The 18,307-nt window shown below is 33.1% G+C and overlaps 1 protein-coding gene across 3 annotated transcripts; it reads right to left on the reverse strand.

The window, feature by feature from the left end:
- Positions 1-1,327: 1,327 nt before the first annotated feature.
- Positions 1,328-13,420, reverse strand: LOC109819033 (E3 SUMO-protein ligase SIZ1). 3 transcript variants are annotated; one of them, XM_020384608.3, is made up of 18 exons: positions 13,249-13,420; positions 12,919-13,029; positions 12,245-12,325; positions 11,792-11,834; positions 9,509-9,581; positions 9,134-9,296; positions 8,857-8,987; positions 8,236-8,304; positions 7,674-7,758; positions 7,512-7,587; positions 7,216-7,289; positions 6,935-7,042; positions 5,240-5,401; positions 5,053-5,157; positions 4,881-4,961; positions 3,561-4,779; positions 1,853-1,947; positions 1,328-1,745 (listed from the first exon to the last, which is right to left on the reverse strand). In XM_020384608.3, exons 2-18 carry the CDS (start codon positions 12,940-12,942, stop codon positions 1,695-1,697), a joined length of 2,640 nt encoding a protein of 879 aa, XP_020240197.2. In that variant the 5' UTR covers positions 12,943-13,029; positions 13,249-13,420; the 3' UTR covers positions 1,328-1,694. The 3 variants fall into 3 exon arrangements, with proteins under 3 accessions (XP_020240197.2, XP_020240199.2, XP_020240198.2); XM_020384610.3 differs by having other exon boundaries at positions 1,328-1,774; XM_020384609.3 differs by having other exon boundaries at positions 1,328-1,708; positions 1,806-1,947.
- Between the last annotated feature and the right edge of the window lie 4,887 nt (positions 13,421-18,307).

The following is an 18,307-nucleotide window of genomic DNA, read 5'->3' on the forward strand; positions in this document are numbered from 1 at the left end:
TGATATATATAACTTGGAAAACAACTTGGGACCAACATTGGGAGATACCCACATCTGGTTTTAAAAAACACAAGTCAGTCCTGTTCGCTTCATATAATAATTGAGTTGTACGGTCAAAAACCAATATTTCAAGCCAAAAGAAAAATATCACATATTTGTGCTTTCCTCAACAGAAGCATAGTTGATTTATAGCTTACCCTTAAAAAGTAAAGGTGGATACTTCAAAAAACCCACGCCAACAACTTCAGGAAAATCCAATTACTTGTAGCCTGTTTGCATCCATTTGGAAACTGAAGTTTCCTCCCCACACAAAAAACAAAGAAAAAATTGATAAAATGTGCCGCGAAGCAATTTTTCTTCTGAAAGCCGTGTTTCTAATTTAATTCTAATACTTAGAGGCTTTGTATTCGGTAAACGGCTATGTTTAAAAAAAAAAAAAACAAATATACAAGTTGTCCAAAGCTAAATTGTAAAATTAACTTTCTCTAGACATCAAATGTGCTTGCTCATGCAACAATCCCTTCAAAACCTGGAGAACATACAAACTTACAACGTTTATTTAGAATAAAAATAGCAAGAATTATACTTTAAATCACTCGAGTATAACAATTTCATTCTATATTAAAAAGTTTTAAACAAATAAATAAAAGAATAGTGATTTTACATTATCATACACCATGCAATTAATTTCATTTCAAGTGGCCTAGATGTGAGCGTCTTTAAGACGGAGAAACGTGTGAAGTATCTCTTGAATGTTAAGTAATACCAAAAAACATGTAAAAATTATCAACCTTTAAAAATGAAAATCAGCAAGATAACATTGTATAAATACTAAGATAAAAATAATATAAAAAAATAAATATTTCCTTGAAAGGCCAACCGGTAGAGTTTTCTTCCAAAAATCAACCACCCCGGAAGTGGAACGGCAAAAGTCGGAAGGAATAATGAATTTTTTATGTACTATTATCGAAGAGAAAGTATAAATTTCACAAAAAAAAAATAATGAAAAATACAAAAACTTAATTATTTTCAAATAAACACGTATTATAAACATTGTTAAAAAAATCATGTCAGTTGTTTTAACTAAAGTAATTCAACATTTTGATTGAAAAATCAAGAGTAATATGATAGCAAAATTGAAATGGCGAAAGAAATCAATATAGAACTCTACGAAAGAACACGATATCATAGTTTGTCTAACATCATCTATCCAGGGCCACATTTTTTTTTTTTTTTACTATAAGGTCATATTTCAACTATTTCACTCCGGCTGTGCGCGGACTAAATACACAGGCAGACAGGAAAGATGTTTATCCTCCCCAGAATATACAATCTAGGAGGCAACTTTAATGCCTACATATATTACAAACATTGGCAACCATATGTTACAAAATTGGGCGTCTACCTGAGTGAGAATAAGAATAAACTATTTCTGATTCTACTATTAAATCTGCTGGCTTAACATTTACAGGTTAATTACTCTCAGCAGAACAAAATTGCAGATATAATATTCTTTACAGCACTATACCAGTACCATCAGTTCCTCGCTAAAAACTGGGGAATAATAGCATGCCCCTGATCTTTCAGTATGTCATATGGACAAGTTGAATATCAAGCATAAAGAATTGGGAATCATTGCGACCAACACCCTCACCACCAACAGGGGAATAACACCAAAGGTGTCTCATACCACATCATCTTCCATTTCCTGAGGACCAAAAAGGCTGCTCAACTTTCTTCAATTTCTACGCACAAAATGTGGCATTAAGGGCATCTGAAGTTAATAGAGATACAGTGTATAATACCTCTACTCTGAATCTGAATCAATGGAAAGATATGGGCGCGGCCTTACTGAACGTTTTTGGCGGGGAATTGAGAGAGGGCTATCTGATCTTTGCCTTCTAGCATTGTCAGATCTAACATCATTCATACCAAGAAGCAAAGGAGCTGCATAAGGAGGAATGATGAGTCAATAAAGTTGGAGGAGAAAAAAAATGCCAACATTCAATATAAGAATTGTTGGGTTAGAACATGAATATAGTCGAAACAACCTAAGCATATTGTTCATAGGCTTAAATATGTTTAGTCTTTCAAATTAAGGATAACTTTGTTTTTATCCCTCAAATTTAAAATTGTTTTTAACTCTAATTTTTAAAAATCTTATTTTAGTCTCTCAAGTCAGCAATAATATATTTAAAAGTGATAGACCGAGACAATTATGTAAGTATCAATTGAGTTTAATATGATGTTTTCACTAACATGGTCACCAGTAGGTAAATTTAGGATTTAGGGTTTATACGACAGTATTTGACAGATTCTCTAACAAAAATTAAGTATAAAGACCAAAACAAGATATTTTGAAATTACATAGATTAAAAAAACCAAAAACATATCTAAGCCTTGTCCATAATTACAAGCAAAATAAACTAACAAAACACGCGGAGGAAGGAGACAAAGCAGGGAGAATGAGAAATCACAGCTAACACTTTGTGTTAAGCGGTTATCTTCTCCACATTTTCAAAGTTCACTAAGCAACCATTAAAATTTCATCCGTATGGATAGAAATTATAGCAATATGGGTCAATTTTATGAAGAGATCTCTATAAAATTTAATTATATCCTCCTTCCTTGTTCCCTCCTCTCTCTCTCTTTACAAATTAATTCATGTAAACAAGTTAAATAATTAACCCAAGCAAGCAATAAAGAGCATGCCTTTACTTATAACACACAATATTAGCCAATGATGGTTTTTATTTGTAAAACTTGCACAGGATAGGAATGTAATTCATATTAATACAGTCATTCCATTCAACCAATTAGTTAATAGAACTGCTTCAATCATCAGGAATTATCTCTCTAGTTAACCACTATGTCCATTTATGCAATTGCTTTCAACTTATAAGTTGGATTAGACAAAGATACGGCGCAGAAGACTAGTAGAATTATGCAAGTCTACATCCCCATCTGGCATCCAGAACAACCAACACAACAGCATCTATGTGAAGTTTCAACAAACTAATTCAAAGTCTCTAAACATTTAATGCCAGAAATAACGACAATGCTTCATGAAATGAAAATTAAATATCCAAATTTCCAATTGCCCCTCTTAGCTTAAAGAATAACTTGATATTGAGCTCAGAAATATCTTAGCAATCATACATGAAAAAGAATCAAGTCTTTCCTTCTCAAAAACCTACCAAAAGCATGTTCATTAACAGAAAGAGTGAAAAGCTGTGTAACAGAAGGTCAGAGCAAAAAAATTGTGTTTGAGAAGAGAAAATATATTATATTTTAAGAATTTCTACATTCCAACAATCACCTGCATTTGCTTTTATAGAATAAGTAAATGGTGGTCTGCACAGTTAAAAATGCGGAGGACGTTAACCTTCACATGTGTCAAAGTGTATCTAAAACATTTTGAATCCTAACATATTATAAGGGTTAAGTTGAACCAAATGCTTTCCCCAGCAACAACAGTACTCAAGGAGACAATTAACTTAACCCCACCCAAAAAAAAAAAATAGGACCGATGTAAGCTTTAGGTTGAGTAAGTAACAAACCAGTATCTGTCAAAGAATCTGTGGCATCTCCTCTGGATGTAATTTGCGGTCTGGAATTCAACCCATTTGCAGCGGAAGTGTCACCATTACTGCCACTGGCACCACCTCCAAGAGTAAGAGAGATCCAATCCTCAGTGAAGACACCATTTGATTCATCTGCATGATCTCTCAATTCATGGTGCATAGATGATTCTGCTGGTTTTGTAGGGAGAAAAATCTGAAGGGAAGGATCCTCTCCAGGAAATGCCAGTGGATTGTCAACCAAGCCACCATTTAAATCATCATCAGGTCGACCTGTTGAGGAACCTGGAACAAGAGTGCTAGATCCCAAAGCAGTATCAGGAGCCAACGAATAACCATTCAGTGATGAGGAGCAATTAATATCACCTCGTAAATCATCCAATGCATCTGATACATCCACATCAGAACTGAATAATTGGAATCCTGAGACTGGCTGAGTTCCCGATTGCAATGGCCAAAGGGAGGGCATCCCAAAATCATCTGCCCTGGGGTTATTAAAAACTCCCAAGCCTGGATTTCCACCAGGATTGTGATCTTCTGTATATGGATCAATAATTCCAGGCTGTGGCACTGAGTAACCATCAACTGCAGCACTAGTTTGATCGTTTGTGTACCCAACTATAGGAGACATCAATAGATCATTGTCTTCTTCTGAATCACTAAGAATAATAACTTCTGCATCACCCATCGGAGCAGCAGCATTATGAACAGAATATCCATAAGCTGAATCAATATTATTGTTAAACACAGAATCCATCTCAATCCCATTGGTTGTAGAATAATCAATATGCCCACCACCACCTTGATTTATGCTAGGATCATCTTCATCCCGGCCACTTCCAGTGGAACTGCTGCTCATTGGAATAACAACATGTTCAGGATTTTCAAAATCCTCATTCAATCTATTACCAGAAGAGGTGTACGTGTTCTCAGGTTTGCTGACTTCCCAATTACCATTACTATTCTTCTTGATGCCAAGTTTTAAACCTATAGGACTTTCTGAAACACATTCCTGTTTGAGCTTTAAATTTTCCATTCTCTTGACTTCATCAGTAGAAACAGAGAGAGATCCATCAGGACGGTGCCATTGAGCAAGATCCCCCAACTCCCGGCGTTCACTTTCATTCTTAACCTTGACACGCCAATAACCATCAGGTTTCACCTCAATCTCTGCAATCTCTTCTCCACAATTTTTCATCTGTGCCAACAAACCAATCTAAGTAATAACTACCAATTCAACAAACTCAAGTTTGAGCTTTATGAAGAGAGAAATACAGATGAAAGGGGGAAAAGACATACCATAGTAGTGATACAATTGAAGTAAGGGTCAATAATGATATTCTCCAAAGCATAATTTTTAAGGCATATGGGGCACTGCCACTGCAGAAAATATTAATGCATCATCCAACATTTCTTTTAAACTAAAGGAAGGAATATGACATATCATGCTCAAAATTCGTGAATATCATACCTTCCTTGATCGTTCATTCAATTCCACAAAAACTTCAAGATCAAAACAGCCCATGTGAACACAAGGCTTGAATCTTCCTGCAATCTTCATTCTTGAACCACTCATCTATAAATTTTATAAGTGTATTCAGGAACTGATTTATAAAACTCTATTATTACTAAAATAATCCAATACATGAAAACATTACCGGGCAACGAAGATTGATGCTAAAAGTATCTGAAACAACTTCTAAATCACTATCACTATCAGCATTATCATTTGCATTTCCACCCCCAACACAACAACAGACACGTGCAAGAGCATCCTCAAAACGCTCACCATCAGACTCCTTTGGAATCCTGCTTAGGATCTAGGTACCAGAGAACAAATCTTTAATTTAACAGCACTATTGGACAATAAGCATGTGTAATAACATTATCAAAAGATAAAGGCTTTAAAAACTCAACATACATGCCAAAGACTTCAACAAAACAGATATAAATATCAATTCCTTCTTCGTGAATTAAATCTGATCTTCTTAAGGGATAAGATTTCATATTTTGCGTCGAGTAATGCTGCATGTACAACAAAAATTGTACAACACCACTTTTGTGTCTATCTCTTCATCATTAATAAATATCTCTCTCCATAATAAATGAAGTGATGGAGAGATAGACACAAAAGTGTTGTCGTACAAGTTGTACAATTTCTGTTGTACATATATCATTACTCTTGCTTCTAAGGCTTAGCATTTTTGTCCATAGTTGTTTCATTAGTGTAACCAACTATAACAGTGTTCAAAACCCACTATGGAAATAGAGAAAAGAAAAAAGTGATATCATTGGTTGACTGAAAAATAAGCAGAACAAGTAGATAGATATCTCCTCCCAGGGTTTCCCCTTACAAATATGCTATGACACTGCTCTTTAACCTAGTGCTAATAAACCTAAATGCCACATGGCCACACCTTTCTATCATAATTAAACCAAAGCTGTCCTTCCAACTTCTCTAACTAACTCTTGATGATCTACTTTAAGCAACTGTTGAGGTTTGGGAATATCTAATGCAGAGATTTGGCAGCCTTGTAGGTTGCTGCATTTAAGGGCCTGCTTGATTTAGTAAAATGTGTTTTGTTCCCATTTTTGGTTTTCACTATAATTTAAAAAAAAATTATTTTATTTTCACCATTTCCTGAACAAATCTCGGTAAAATTAACAATATTAACAACATTTCTGCTTTGTTTGGAAACACCAAAACTTCATCAACACAAATTTGGTTTGAGTTAAGACCGAAATGCAGCTTGAAGAAAAACAGCCATAACAAAACAAAGAGAGAAACATAGATCAGGAGGTTCAAAACTCAAAAAGAAGTTAATGCAAAACAAGTGTTTACAATCTGTCTTCACCTTAATTACTAAGCAGGGATTCACGTATAGAAACCAAAATTAACAAGATTCAAATTTACTTTAAGAGTTCAGAACACCCATATCTTTGTTATATATGTGAAAGGATAATAATATACATAACAAAAAATTGAAGAAACAAACCCATAAAAGACAGATTCTTTTCGCAATTAAAATGAGTGCATCATCAAGAGCTACAATAACAAGACATGACACTAGCACTAGCACTACACAGAAAACTTTGGCTCTTCCATACATGCCTCAATCAACATCATCTTACTTGAAATTGACAAAGAACGAGAATCACATAAGAATTCAAAGTTTTGTCATATTTCATTATTTTCAGAAATCAACCAAAAGGGACCAGCCTAAGAAACTTTGGACTAACATCATATATGGATATTCTTAACATGAAACTTGACTATTTCAATAAGCCAGGAGTGAAGGAACAAAAGTCATCCAGAATACTTGGAAATTAAGCAAGTTTAGAATGCAACCTACCTCTGGCATGCTGAGCTTTTTAACAATACGGACCCCAAAACAGAATATGCGAGCATCACACCCATTTAAGGAAACCTTATTAATTCCATCCTTTGTAAATGGTGTGATCTGACAAGGGAGAAATATAATAAGAAATTGAATAAAACCAGTAAAAAAATGAAATTTAATTAACATTGAGCAACTAAAACTAGCACTCGGACATAAATATCTACACTCAAAATACAAGCACAGAAAATAAGATAACAGAAATTCTAAATTGCTATACAAGCCAATAAACTCACAGTTGAACCAGCATCGCGGCCATTAGCCCCAAGCAACTGTGAAGCAGGTCTGTTAATTGCACGAACTGCAAGACCTACAAGAACATGGCCAAATCAATGAAAAAAATTTTGATTCAACCACAAAATTCATGAAATTCCATAAAGACATGTCTGGCATTTTACTTTCAAAATATATACTTCTAATTACACATAATAATATAATATGCAGACTAAAATAAGACCCATAACATTATAGAAAATTCTCAAAAGGAAACTAAAAAACAACAGTGAGGAGCTCACAAATTGTAATAACATACCATTGATCTTTAGATCTGCATATTTTGGCCAATGCATCCTGAATGAAACCTTGTCGTTCAAAAGCATGCACCAAGCCTAGATATGAAGCAATTGGCATACATTAACAAACTACCTAGATAGAACTTACGCATTAAATTACTAGCACTAAACCAAGCCACAACCTGAACTTCATATTCTGATTTTGATACCAATTCCTTGTTTGCTCTCGAAAGTTGAAATGTTTTTTCCACACTCTGTATATTGCCTCTGAACAGTTCAAACATAAATATGGTTAAATAGTCACTCAAATAAAGAGGGAAAAATTTTAGTTACAAAAGATTAATGTCCAGAGAGAATTTTCATCTCAGAAAAACAAATTCAACACCCAAATAGTTTTACTTCACAAAATGTAAATAAGAAATAGCTGATAGCACTAATACTAATATCCCTTTGAATAGCACAAAATAAAATAATGCACATGAACTGGCATCAGAAGAATGAAGAATGGAATTAGATATCACACAAACTCCCACCTACATCTCCCAAATAAGACAGGTGATAGTCAAGCCTGAATAAATGATATCAGACTCTTACGTGCAAGTTGTAATAGTAACAACTTAAGCAACAAAATCTCTTACTGACATATAACAAATAAAGACATCGTTTTGCTCAAACACCAATGAACCCAGTTACACAATAAAAAATTGTGCCTAACATAAACAAATCCACACAATGTAATCTTACTCATCAGTGGGGCCATAGGTTGTGGTCAACTTCACCGGAAACAGAAGGTGCATCACTGAAACCCAAAACCTGTAATATAAAGAGAAAAATATACAAATTTGAGTGATGGGCTAAAGAAAATGGTAAATAGTATATGCATAGGAAGCTTTCAATTAAAAGAGAATATGACCAATAGAAGAGGAAAAAATCGTTCAAGACAATAAACATAGCATTAATCAGATAATTATAATCATATCGTTGAAATGAAAATGTTTTACAAAAAAGAAAGCCTCACAAAGCACCATACTGATAATTAGAATCACTATTCATAACTAGAATACTAAGACAACAATGTTATCATAGAAGAATAAAAAAACATAAATTGACCACCTCGACAACTATAAACATGCCACTAAAAGAACCATCAACAATGAAGTTACCACAATGCAACATGTTATCATCTCATAAGTTCAGTTAATTACACCAATACAGGATATCATAGATAACAATTTGAAAAGAAAAATAAATCTACCAACACAAGCCCTTGACAATTAAAAAAAAAAAATCAAAAATAGCACTTGAAGTAAAACTTCTGAACACTTTATTACACCACAGTCGCTAAAATAAGGGAATGCAACATACGGGTCTGCCCGATCAAGTCGACATATTTCACAATAGAATTTATCAGGAACTGGTGGGATTCCATCTATAGGTTTCTCTGGAATAATAACACAGTTGATGTGCTGCGACACATGGCATCTTGTATCTTCACACTGCAATTAGACAGGAAAAAGAATCTCTTCATTAACTAACATAAGTTGTCACCAGAGATCTTAATTGAAAAAGCATGTTATCAGGTGGGGGAATGGAAATGACCACTAAAATTATGAGGATAGAAGACATGTACTGAATAATTCACCTTGACCAATGGCTCTGTATCCAATAAACTTCCACAGAGACAGCGAATCTTTGTATCCGATTGAAAGGAATCATCAATTTCACCTTTAATTTTCACATTACTGCTATCCGAGGCACCCTGTCCCTTTGATGCTAGATCAATGGCCCCAGATACTTGCAATTTTCTGGGCATAACGAAAACACAGGTCATACAAGAAAAATAATAAACTTAGGAGATTATAGCATATACCACTATAATCAACTTAAAGCAAAACAAATTGTCAAATCATGTGTGAACAACAAAGCAATCTACAAATTTGCAGCCTTTACATTTATCTGAAGCATATCAAAGCTAGATAAAGAAAATATCATCAACGTTTTTGTCTCTAATACTCACCTATATGTGTCATCCACTAATTTTGCCACCTGCTCTTTTCCAACAGCATTCTTCTTGGCCCATGATTTGTAAACTGGGAAAAAGTAAAAAGTTATGCTTAGTTTACACTTCACAGGAGAAAAGATGGAGGAACATTAGAAAGGCAACTTCACATATTAAAATCACAAAATTAAACAACGGAAGTAGGAGAACTAATCCTCCTCCAAGGTTTCACCCTAACAACGGGTTTCTCCTTTTTTTACTAACTAACTATCTCTCGGAATGACTCCTCTCCTTATTCCCCTCATTTATCTAATTGATACCCTCTAACTAACTTCTCCAACTGTCATAACTAACTTTTTCTTCCCTTCTATTCTAATAATACCACCCCGTTGAAATTCAACCATTCTCAAGTTGATCTACACCGCATTAAGTAATCGCATCAGTGGCTAGATAACCACTTGGTATGACATATGAGCCTAATCAATGTAGTTTCCCCTTTTATTACAAACTTTCTATTTCTCTGAACATATTCTTCTCGCTATGTATCTAATTGATTACCTCGAATTAACAAACTACTCTAACTGTCCCTAACTAGTTTTTCCTTCCCTTCTACCCTAATAGCAATCTGAGTGTTGGGCATCTGCAAACTGTCACTGCACTAGGATTGATGCTTGATGATGATGACACACAAAAGGAAACAGTGGCACAATTGCACTATGGAAGAAAACTTGGGTTAGCTTCTTCATGACTAGTCCTCGTTGCGTTCAGGCAGCAGATTGCAAAGCATACAGAAAAAACATGAGTTTATAGCAGCCCAAAAGATGGGACTCGTTAAAATGTGAAACCTTATTTCTTCTTCTATTTTTAATACAATTTTTCTAACTTTTAATTTTAGAATCTAAAGCTTTATTTTTAAATTTGGCCGCTTCAATCAGAATCAGAATTAAACAAAAAAATCCATTGTAACAAGCCAAAAATAGGAAATTTTGGAAATTTCATTGCCTCCAGTTCATTTTATTTATAACCATATGTTTATTTTTATTTTATGTGGTTTAACCAGTGTGACCCATTCCTAGTGGGATAAGGCTTTTGCTGTTGTGACCACATAGCAGCACAGAACAGCCAACCCTAAAAATGCTATCGTAAGTGGCAAGATGGCCACTATGCAAAACAATTAGAATAAAAAAATATGGAGACAGCCCAAGCAGTGAGATGAAAGACCTATTTAGAGGGATTATAATAACAGGAAAACGCAGGGGCATAACAAAGCACAGGAGAAAAAGTTACAATCTGCTGGAAACAGTGACAGCTTTGCCAGAAAATGGCTGCAGAGGCCTCAGGGATAATCAGAAACTATGTAGAGCTCATATCAGAGGTTGCATAGGATGGGAAGGGCCACCTGCCACAGTTGGCCAGAAAATACTGGGTGATGCTGGAAATGTTGCCAAAAAATGGTGGGTGTTTGTCATAAAGAACAGTGGTAGCTACTTCATAACAGAATGCACAAAGGCGACTTACAAAGTAAACTTTTGATTAAAAAGAGGGGGCAAAATCCTAAATTGACCCCCACACCCCCCCCCCCCCAACTAAAACAGCCCTAAATGATAATTTTCATGGTTAAAATAGTTTTTAGCGTCACACTCCAATAGTGCCCACTCCAGTCCCATTTTCCACAATTTTGTCCATTATTGCAGGTGCAATGCAGCTACTTTAAACTGCAACACTGTTCATTTTTCTTAGCATGCTCCAGCAATCCAGCCACTCCACGTTCACGATAGCACTGCTTATTGGCACTTTTGACAATTATGGCGGACTGGTGTGACCCTTGAGCTAGAACTTCAGCTAAGTAGATGACTGATCTGTTTCATCTGAATTTTAAAAATGAAAGGAAATTTGTTCTAAACACACATAATATGACAAGTCATAAAAGGAAACTTGTCGTACGAACACAGCCCAAGTGAAAAGAAACAGCCCAAACTCATCAGATTAACAAGGAAACTTTACTATGGGGCGCAAATAAAATCACTGCATTTTCCAAGGATTTCCATCTAACTTGAATTAAAGAAAATTAATACATCAAAGCATACAACAATTAACAGCTGCAATGAGATATTGTTGGAGAAATATAATATTTGAGACATTAGTATGTTCAAGAATTTAGTTAATGATTCTATTATGTAGATATACTTGAGTAAATAAGCTTTGTCAAAACGCAAAAAGAAACATTCTGGACATAAGGCAGAATTAGAACAAAAGATTCAGTCTGGGTGTGTGTATGTCATAGAGAGAGTATAATCTTACCTTGTTCATCTGAGAGAATAGACAATATCCTATCAACAAGATCCTACATAAAATAGAATATCCATATAATTATATTGTCCTAACTCCTAAAACTCCAAAAACGAAAGTATGAAGTCAAGCATTAAAAAAATATTATTGCACAAGTTAAAATTTAAAAACCTAAGTTGCAACAATCATGAAAGTCTATGCCACTGTGACAATATCCATATTTTCCAAGAGTTTCAACTCATGTTCTTGATTACTGAGAGACATATAAGCCTGAGCCATGCAACCTAAATACAGCAATTCAAATTGCGTGTAATCTAATGGGAAAGGGGGTTAATAAAGGATCATATAAAAAACAAGTAATCAGCCAATGAACACCATTCACTAATGCTAATTACACTTGCATTCAGATTTCAAAGAAAAATCCTAAAACTAACGATACAAAATCAGTAATTTTTCTCGCCTCACCAGCTTCTTTCCCTGTTTTGAAAGTCCCAACTGAGTGAGCACTTCTTTGAGCTCTTTTATACGAAAATATTGCAATTTTTCCTGCAAGAAAAGTCACTAGATCAGAATTGTATAACAGCATAACCCATGGTAAATATTTTGTAGCATAAACTCGAGACAAATGAATAAAACCTTTCCCTGCACGACTGGACCCCTGCTAACAATGATCATGATAAATAAATCAAACTAAACAAAAACTGCAAGTCCAATCAATGAATGAGGCACAAACTAAGCTTGCCAGATAAATTTCTAACATCTATCCATGTAAAACAAATATAAAAAATTAAAAACAAGAAATTTCCATGCTCCTCTTAGTGCATGTTTGGATTGCGGGTCTACAAGGCACCAAACGGCTTTCACACGTCCAAAGCTCAAAATAGAGAAGCAAGTATATCAATGGATTGGAGAAAAACGTGGGTTACGATCAACCCAACGTTTTTTCCAAACACACCCTAAGTCGCTACTCCTAACCTTGTACTGCCAATTACCAGGAAAATCAAAACTGATTCTGCATTAACTATTTAACGCAGAGAAACCAACCTAACACAATTAAAAATGAAAGGCAGACAAATAATCCACCGAGTTAGGCACCACTCAAACAAATAAAAAAAAAATTTAAAAAAACTTGAATATACCTTGCAACTGGCTACCAAATCCATTTTGCACAGAATCTTCAGCAAAATCGAAAAGCAATCCGCAAGCAAAGCCCTGGAAGCTAGCGCATGCTGCTCCCAGCCGTGATCAATCTACCCAAATCAAGTAAACCAACCAAAACAAAAGCAACCAGTAGAATTTAGATGATGAATTGTAAAAAAAATAAAAACAGGAGTAAGACTCATAACTGCGGACGAGGAAAGCAAATTAAGAACGAATAAAAAATGCTAATTATAAAAAGAATCCAAGTCGTGGCACACAGTTAGTAAAAAGGGGCAAAGCCAGTGACAATTAGGGTTTTGGGAGCTTACTTTTAGACACACAGCGAAATCTACAGTTGAAAGTTGGAAGCAATCGCCAATACCCAATCTGGTTCAGTTGACACTTGACAGGAACACGTCCTTTCGTCTAAGTTCAATGCACACAATCCCCTTTCTCCTTTTCTGCAGCTTCTTCTTCTTGCTACAATTTATATAGGGTTTCACCAGTTAACATTCAACTCCCTTTATACCCACATTTTAAGAATATCATTTTACCCAAATTACACATTTTAATATTTGTATTTTTATTCATTAGGTTTCTCAATACATGTATTTCTATTTCTTACTCGCATTTTGATTCACCGTAAAAAAAAAAAAATTTAAAATACTGTAAAACTTAATTAAAATATTTTAAAAATTATAAATAATAGAAATACAATTATTAAATATCATGAATATTACCATAAAACATAGCAGCCAGTAGTATTAAAAGTTATGAAAAATTTTCGATTTTGTTTCTTACGTTAACATTTTATGAAATTTTTTATTATATGTATTATTAAGTAAATTTTCAATTTTTATTAGTCAATTCTACTGATACACTTATATAAGTGTATATATGTTTAGACACTTTTTATATATTTATGAATTTTTTATTCAATTTTTAAAATTATATATATTATTACTTAATTTTTAAAACACTCTCTTGATTCTCTAACACCATTAATCAATCATAATATGATACGTGTCATAACATTTTGACATTATGTTATATCATCTTATATTTGTCATGTTAGTGATTGATATATCACATCAACAAATGAACTAATTTCATCCAACAATCAACTAATAAAATGTTAAAATGTGTGAATTTTTTATAGTTTGGTGGTAAAATTGCACATTTGCAAAGTTAAGTGACAAATTTTACAAAAATATAAAATATGAGTGGCAAAAAAGTGTAATTAAACCTATATTTTGTTCTTAAAGTTATCACCTATATAGTAACATGTATGTGAAATAATTGGTATAAAGTTAATCTAGTTCAGTCAATGCAAGTGGTCTCAAGATTAAGTACTAGATATATATTTGTATTAAATACTTATGGTGTGTTTAGAGGAGTGATTTAAGTGAAAGTGTGAGTGAATTATGGTAAGACTTATGTGAATTTAATTTCACTCTCTTATGGATGGATTTGTAGATAATTTAAAAAAAAATGATTGGACAATACAAACCCTGCATTATTATCTGCATAGTTAGTTAGTAAAGGATAAAAATGTAACTGTTTGAATAGTATAATTTTACAAAAAAATCTAACTATATAGAATACAATTTAAAATAATAATTTATTTTCATTTCTCACCTCATTTCACTCTATCAAATAATTGTAAATTCCACACTATTTTCTATCAAATCAATTCTCATATATTATCTTCCATTTCCTTCAATTCTTCTTCCTCTCTCAAACAAAGCATTAAAGTGAGAGTTCTGTCACTCATAATAATCCTACCTAACTTAAATAAAATTGTTTCTAGTAGATCATGCATGTGGTCTACGAAAAAAGGGTTATTACCTACACAAGTATGAGTTTAGATACAATTCATTTCTATATATTAAACATGAATGATTATCTTATGCAATAATGTTTTTAGAGTTTTTTTAAACAATATTTAAAAAAAAACTTCTTATATAATTTAATTTTTATCTATTATATTAATTTATAAAATAAAATCTAATACTTTAAAATAATTATCCCGGTTTAAAAATAATATTGTGTCATAATGTAAAATAGTTATCATAAGTCTAAAATATATTTCATATGTTTGAAAATATCCATGTATATAAATTTTAAATACAATGTATATAAAATCTATTATTATTTTTCTTTACAGAGAAAAACTCATCATTGCATTCATAATAAGTAACTCAATACAAGTAGGAACTAAACCAAAATTTGTAGGACTAGTATGGGAACATGACACTCTAGCAAAAAAGTGAGCAACCCAATTTGTTTGCCTCCTAATAAAATTGACAACACAATTTTGTAAAGAATAAATGATTTCACAATAATGAGCAAGGATGATGCCAAATTCAATTTGGAGTAAAGGTGCTCTACTCAAAACTGTAGACGATGGATTTATAATCCAAGTTTATAGTGATGTTTTGAAAATCGAGTTCCTAGGTCAAAAGTAAGGCTTGAAGCAAGTTGTTCCCCATTGCTTCGTGAGAGGGAGGAAGGCCAAGATGGAGAATAGTCTTGGCTTCACAAAACCACCATACTCATCTCTGATGCAGATGTCGATATCGAAGCAATGTAGGTCATGGAAAAGGAAAGCATCAACATTGCACTTGAGGTGCTATCCTCGAGGTCGCAACCTAGTTGTGTAAATTTGTTTGTGATTTTGAGTGGTTGTATTTCTAGTACGAGTTTGTGTCTAGTTCTATGGAGATAGGGAGGGGTTTCTCAATTCCATCCTAGACTTTCTCGTTTCTTATAGATCAAAGACACTAAAGGATAAAAGCTAGATTAGATATAAGGTCGCGTGGGAGAGAGGGGATGAGGCAGAAGAAGGCTTGAAGGGTGTCATGTGAAGAGATTAATGTGGACTGAATGAGGTGCCACATACCCGTTGATCTCCAGACCTAGTTAACATTTCACAACCAAAGAAAATATGTAAGTATTTCTCTAAGTTTGTATCACAAAATGGATAAATAGCATTACAATTGACCCATCTAGTTTGGAGATGAGTTATAAAGGGGATGCATCCTTTGCCCAAGTGTCATAAGAAAACTTTTATTTTGGGAGGCAATTATAGCTTCCAAAGGTCCATCCAATTACCGGGTGTTTTATGGTGATTGGTTTCCATGAGATTTTCCATAATGTAGTGGTAAGTAGTTTTGACTATATAGGTTTCACTCTTGCTCAAGTTCCAAATTAAGGCGACATCCCATTTGAGTTGGTATATAGGACTATTGAGGATTCCATTAAAATATTTAGGGTTGAAAAATAGATCGTATGATCTAAGTGTTCCATTGGTGCCTTTGTCAATTGATTAACATGTAAATAGAAAGGTCTTCAAAACCTATAACTAGGAGGTTGAGATAAAAGGGTTGTCGGTTGCTCTCGACCAAGGTTGCCTCCAAACATTTACTTGGGAATCATTGCCAAGTCTCCATCTCAAGCCTCCATTGACAACTACCTATGAAACGTGGATGCTATGCAAAGTGAAACTAAGGTTGTGGCCCAACTGAGCCCCTAAAAAATATCTTTAGGAAACTATTTTGCTTTGAAGACATGGGTAACTACAACATTCGGGTTGGTAGGGAATTTCCAAATTTGCTCCTCTATCATGGACAAGTTGAAAATTGTAAAGATGGTGAAAATTCATATCTCCGAATTCTTTCCTCATGAAATTTTTTTCTCAACTTAAACAATTAATGTCTCCTCCTAAATTTGATGATAACTTATTTGTCTATCTTAAAAAGGTGTTTTGATGTGCAGTTATGCAATTTATCCCAAATTTTGTCCTTCACATGGCTGAAAAAAAAGCCTTTTTACTCCTACCCACCATGGAGGGAAGATTGAGATATTTTTTATTTTTCAGTCTATACATTCAGTCAAACCAAGTGTAGTAGAGGCAAAATCCTGAGAGTCCTGAATGGTGTTGGTGAAAAATATACTTGACTTTTGATATTTTATGACTTGACCAAAGACTCTATCATAAAGACTAAGAATGTCTTGGAGAGTATTTGTTTCATTAGGTGTGGCTCTACAAAAAAAAGGGAAGCAATCGACAACAAACAAAAGATGGGTGAGAATAGGGGCACCTTAACAAACTTGAATGCCATGTAGATCTTCTTTAACTTCAACTCTTTTAAGAAAAGTAGAAAGACCTTCAATATATTATCAAAATCAATGGACCAAATCTTTCTTACTAATAATAATAATGTATTGAACAGTTTTCAAATACATGCTCATCTACTTAATTCACCTTAAATGGAATATATAATAAATTTAGTTATATATAATAAACCCTAAACCCCAAAACTTTAATATTATAAACTTAGTTATATATAATAAATATTTAACAAACTAAAATACTAACTATTTTATAAAAAGAATGTAATCATAAAAACACTACCTTTATAACATGATTTTATCAAGGTTCGTATATCTAGTGAAATGAATTTCAACATTTAATAATTGATTGTGTTTCCAACAAAATTCACTTGAAATAAGAATATTCATGGAGAACTTAAAAAATATTATTTTACTTATATTGTACTTGCTATTGTTCATGATAATAAGTTATAACAAATAAAATTATTACAATTATACATATGAAAAAGATTATAATAACAACAAAGAACAAGTGAAAAGTGAAACACAAAATCAAGTAATGGGCATTTATTTAAAAATAATAATATAAAATATGGTTTTATTTCTTAAAAATATCTCAAAATTAGGTTTATATGTAAAACATTTTAATAAAAAAATGTTTTTAAATTGTTGAAGTTGAACTAAAACTATATCACTTCTAACGAATATAAAAATTAAGTCATATTAAAATTTTATAAAAATTATTACTAAATTTCAAGATATTTTGAGGGAAAAAATATATTTGATCCCACACCAATTATTTAGTTAGTTAATGAATCGTATGAAAGATAACCCCCTCCATCAAAAGGATTGAAATAAGAAAAAATTAAACTTGAATTATTTTTTTTTTGCTAGCTTGAATATCATCTATAAACATGGATCTTAAGGCATCTTCAACGCAAGTTCTTTTTCGTTTTTTTTTTTCTATTAAGCATCATTTCTTAATAAGATCTTTCCATTGGAGTATGTGTTTATTAAGTATCCTTCAAACAAAAAATGCTTATATAAACACCTCTCAAAAAGCAAGTTCTTAAAAATTATAGGTCCATTTATGTGCATTTCTAGTGAAATATAAGGTTATTTATGTGATCCATTTAGTAAAAATTTAGAGTTACTGGATTGGAAAGTGAGTTACTTGAATTATAAAAAAAAATAATGACGTGTAACTGTGAGACTCATTATTATTTACGAACTTAAAAAGAAAAAAAAAAGTAATAAAAAATGGGGTGTTGG

The sequence above is a fragment of the Cajanus cajan genome, chromosome 10, assembly GCF_000230855.2.
Source record: "Cajanus cajan strain Asha chromosome 10, NIPB_CcT2T_4, whole genome shotgun sequence".
Taxonomy (NCBI): Eukaryota; Viridiplantae; Streptophyta; class Magnoliopsida; order Fabales; family Fabaceae; genus Cajanus; species Cajanus cajan.

Coding starts and splice junctions, on each gene's coding strand:
- LOC109819033 (XM_020384608.3), bottom strand. CDS start 12,942: ATGGATTTGGTAGCCAGTTGCAAG. Junction 9,297..9,508: donor TTAGTGGATGACACATATAG/GTGAGTATTAGA, acceptor CGTTATGCCCAG/AAAATTGCAAGTATCTGGGG. Junction 8,305..8,856: donor CGACTTGATCGGGCAGACCC/GTATGTTGCATT, acceptor TTTATATTACAG/GTTTTGGGTTTCAGTGATGC.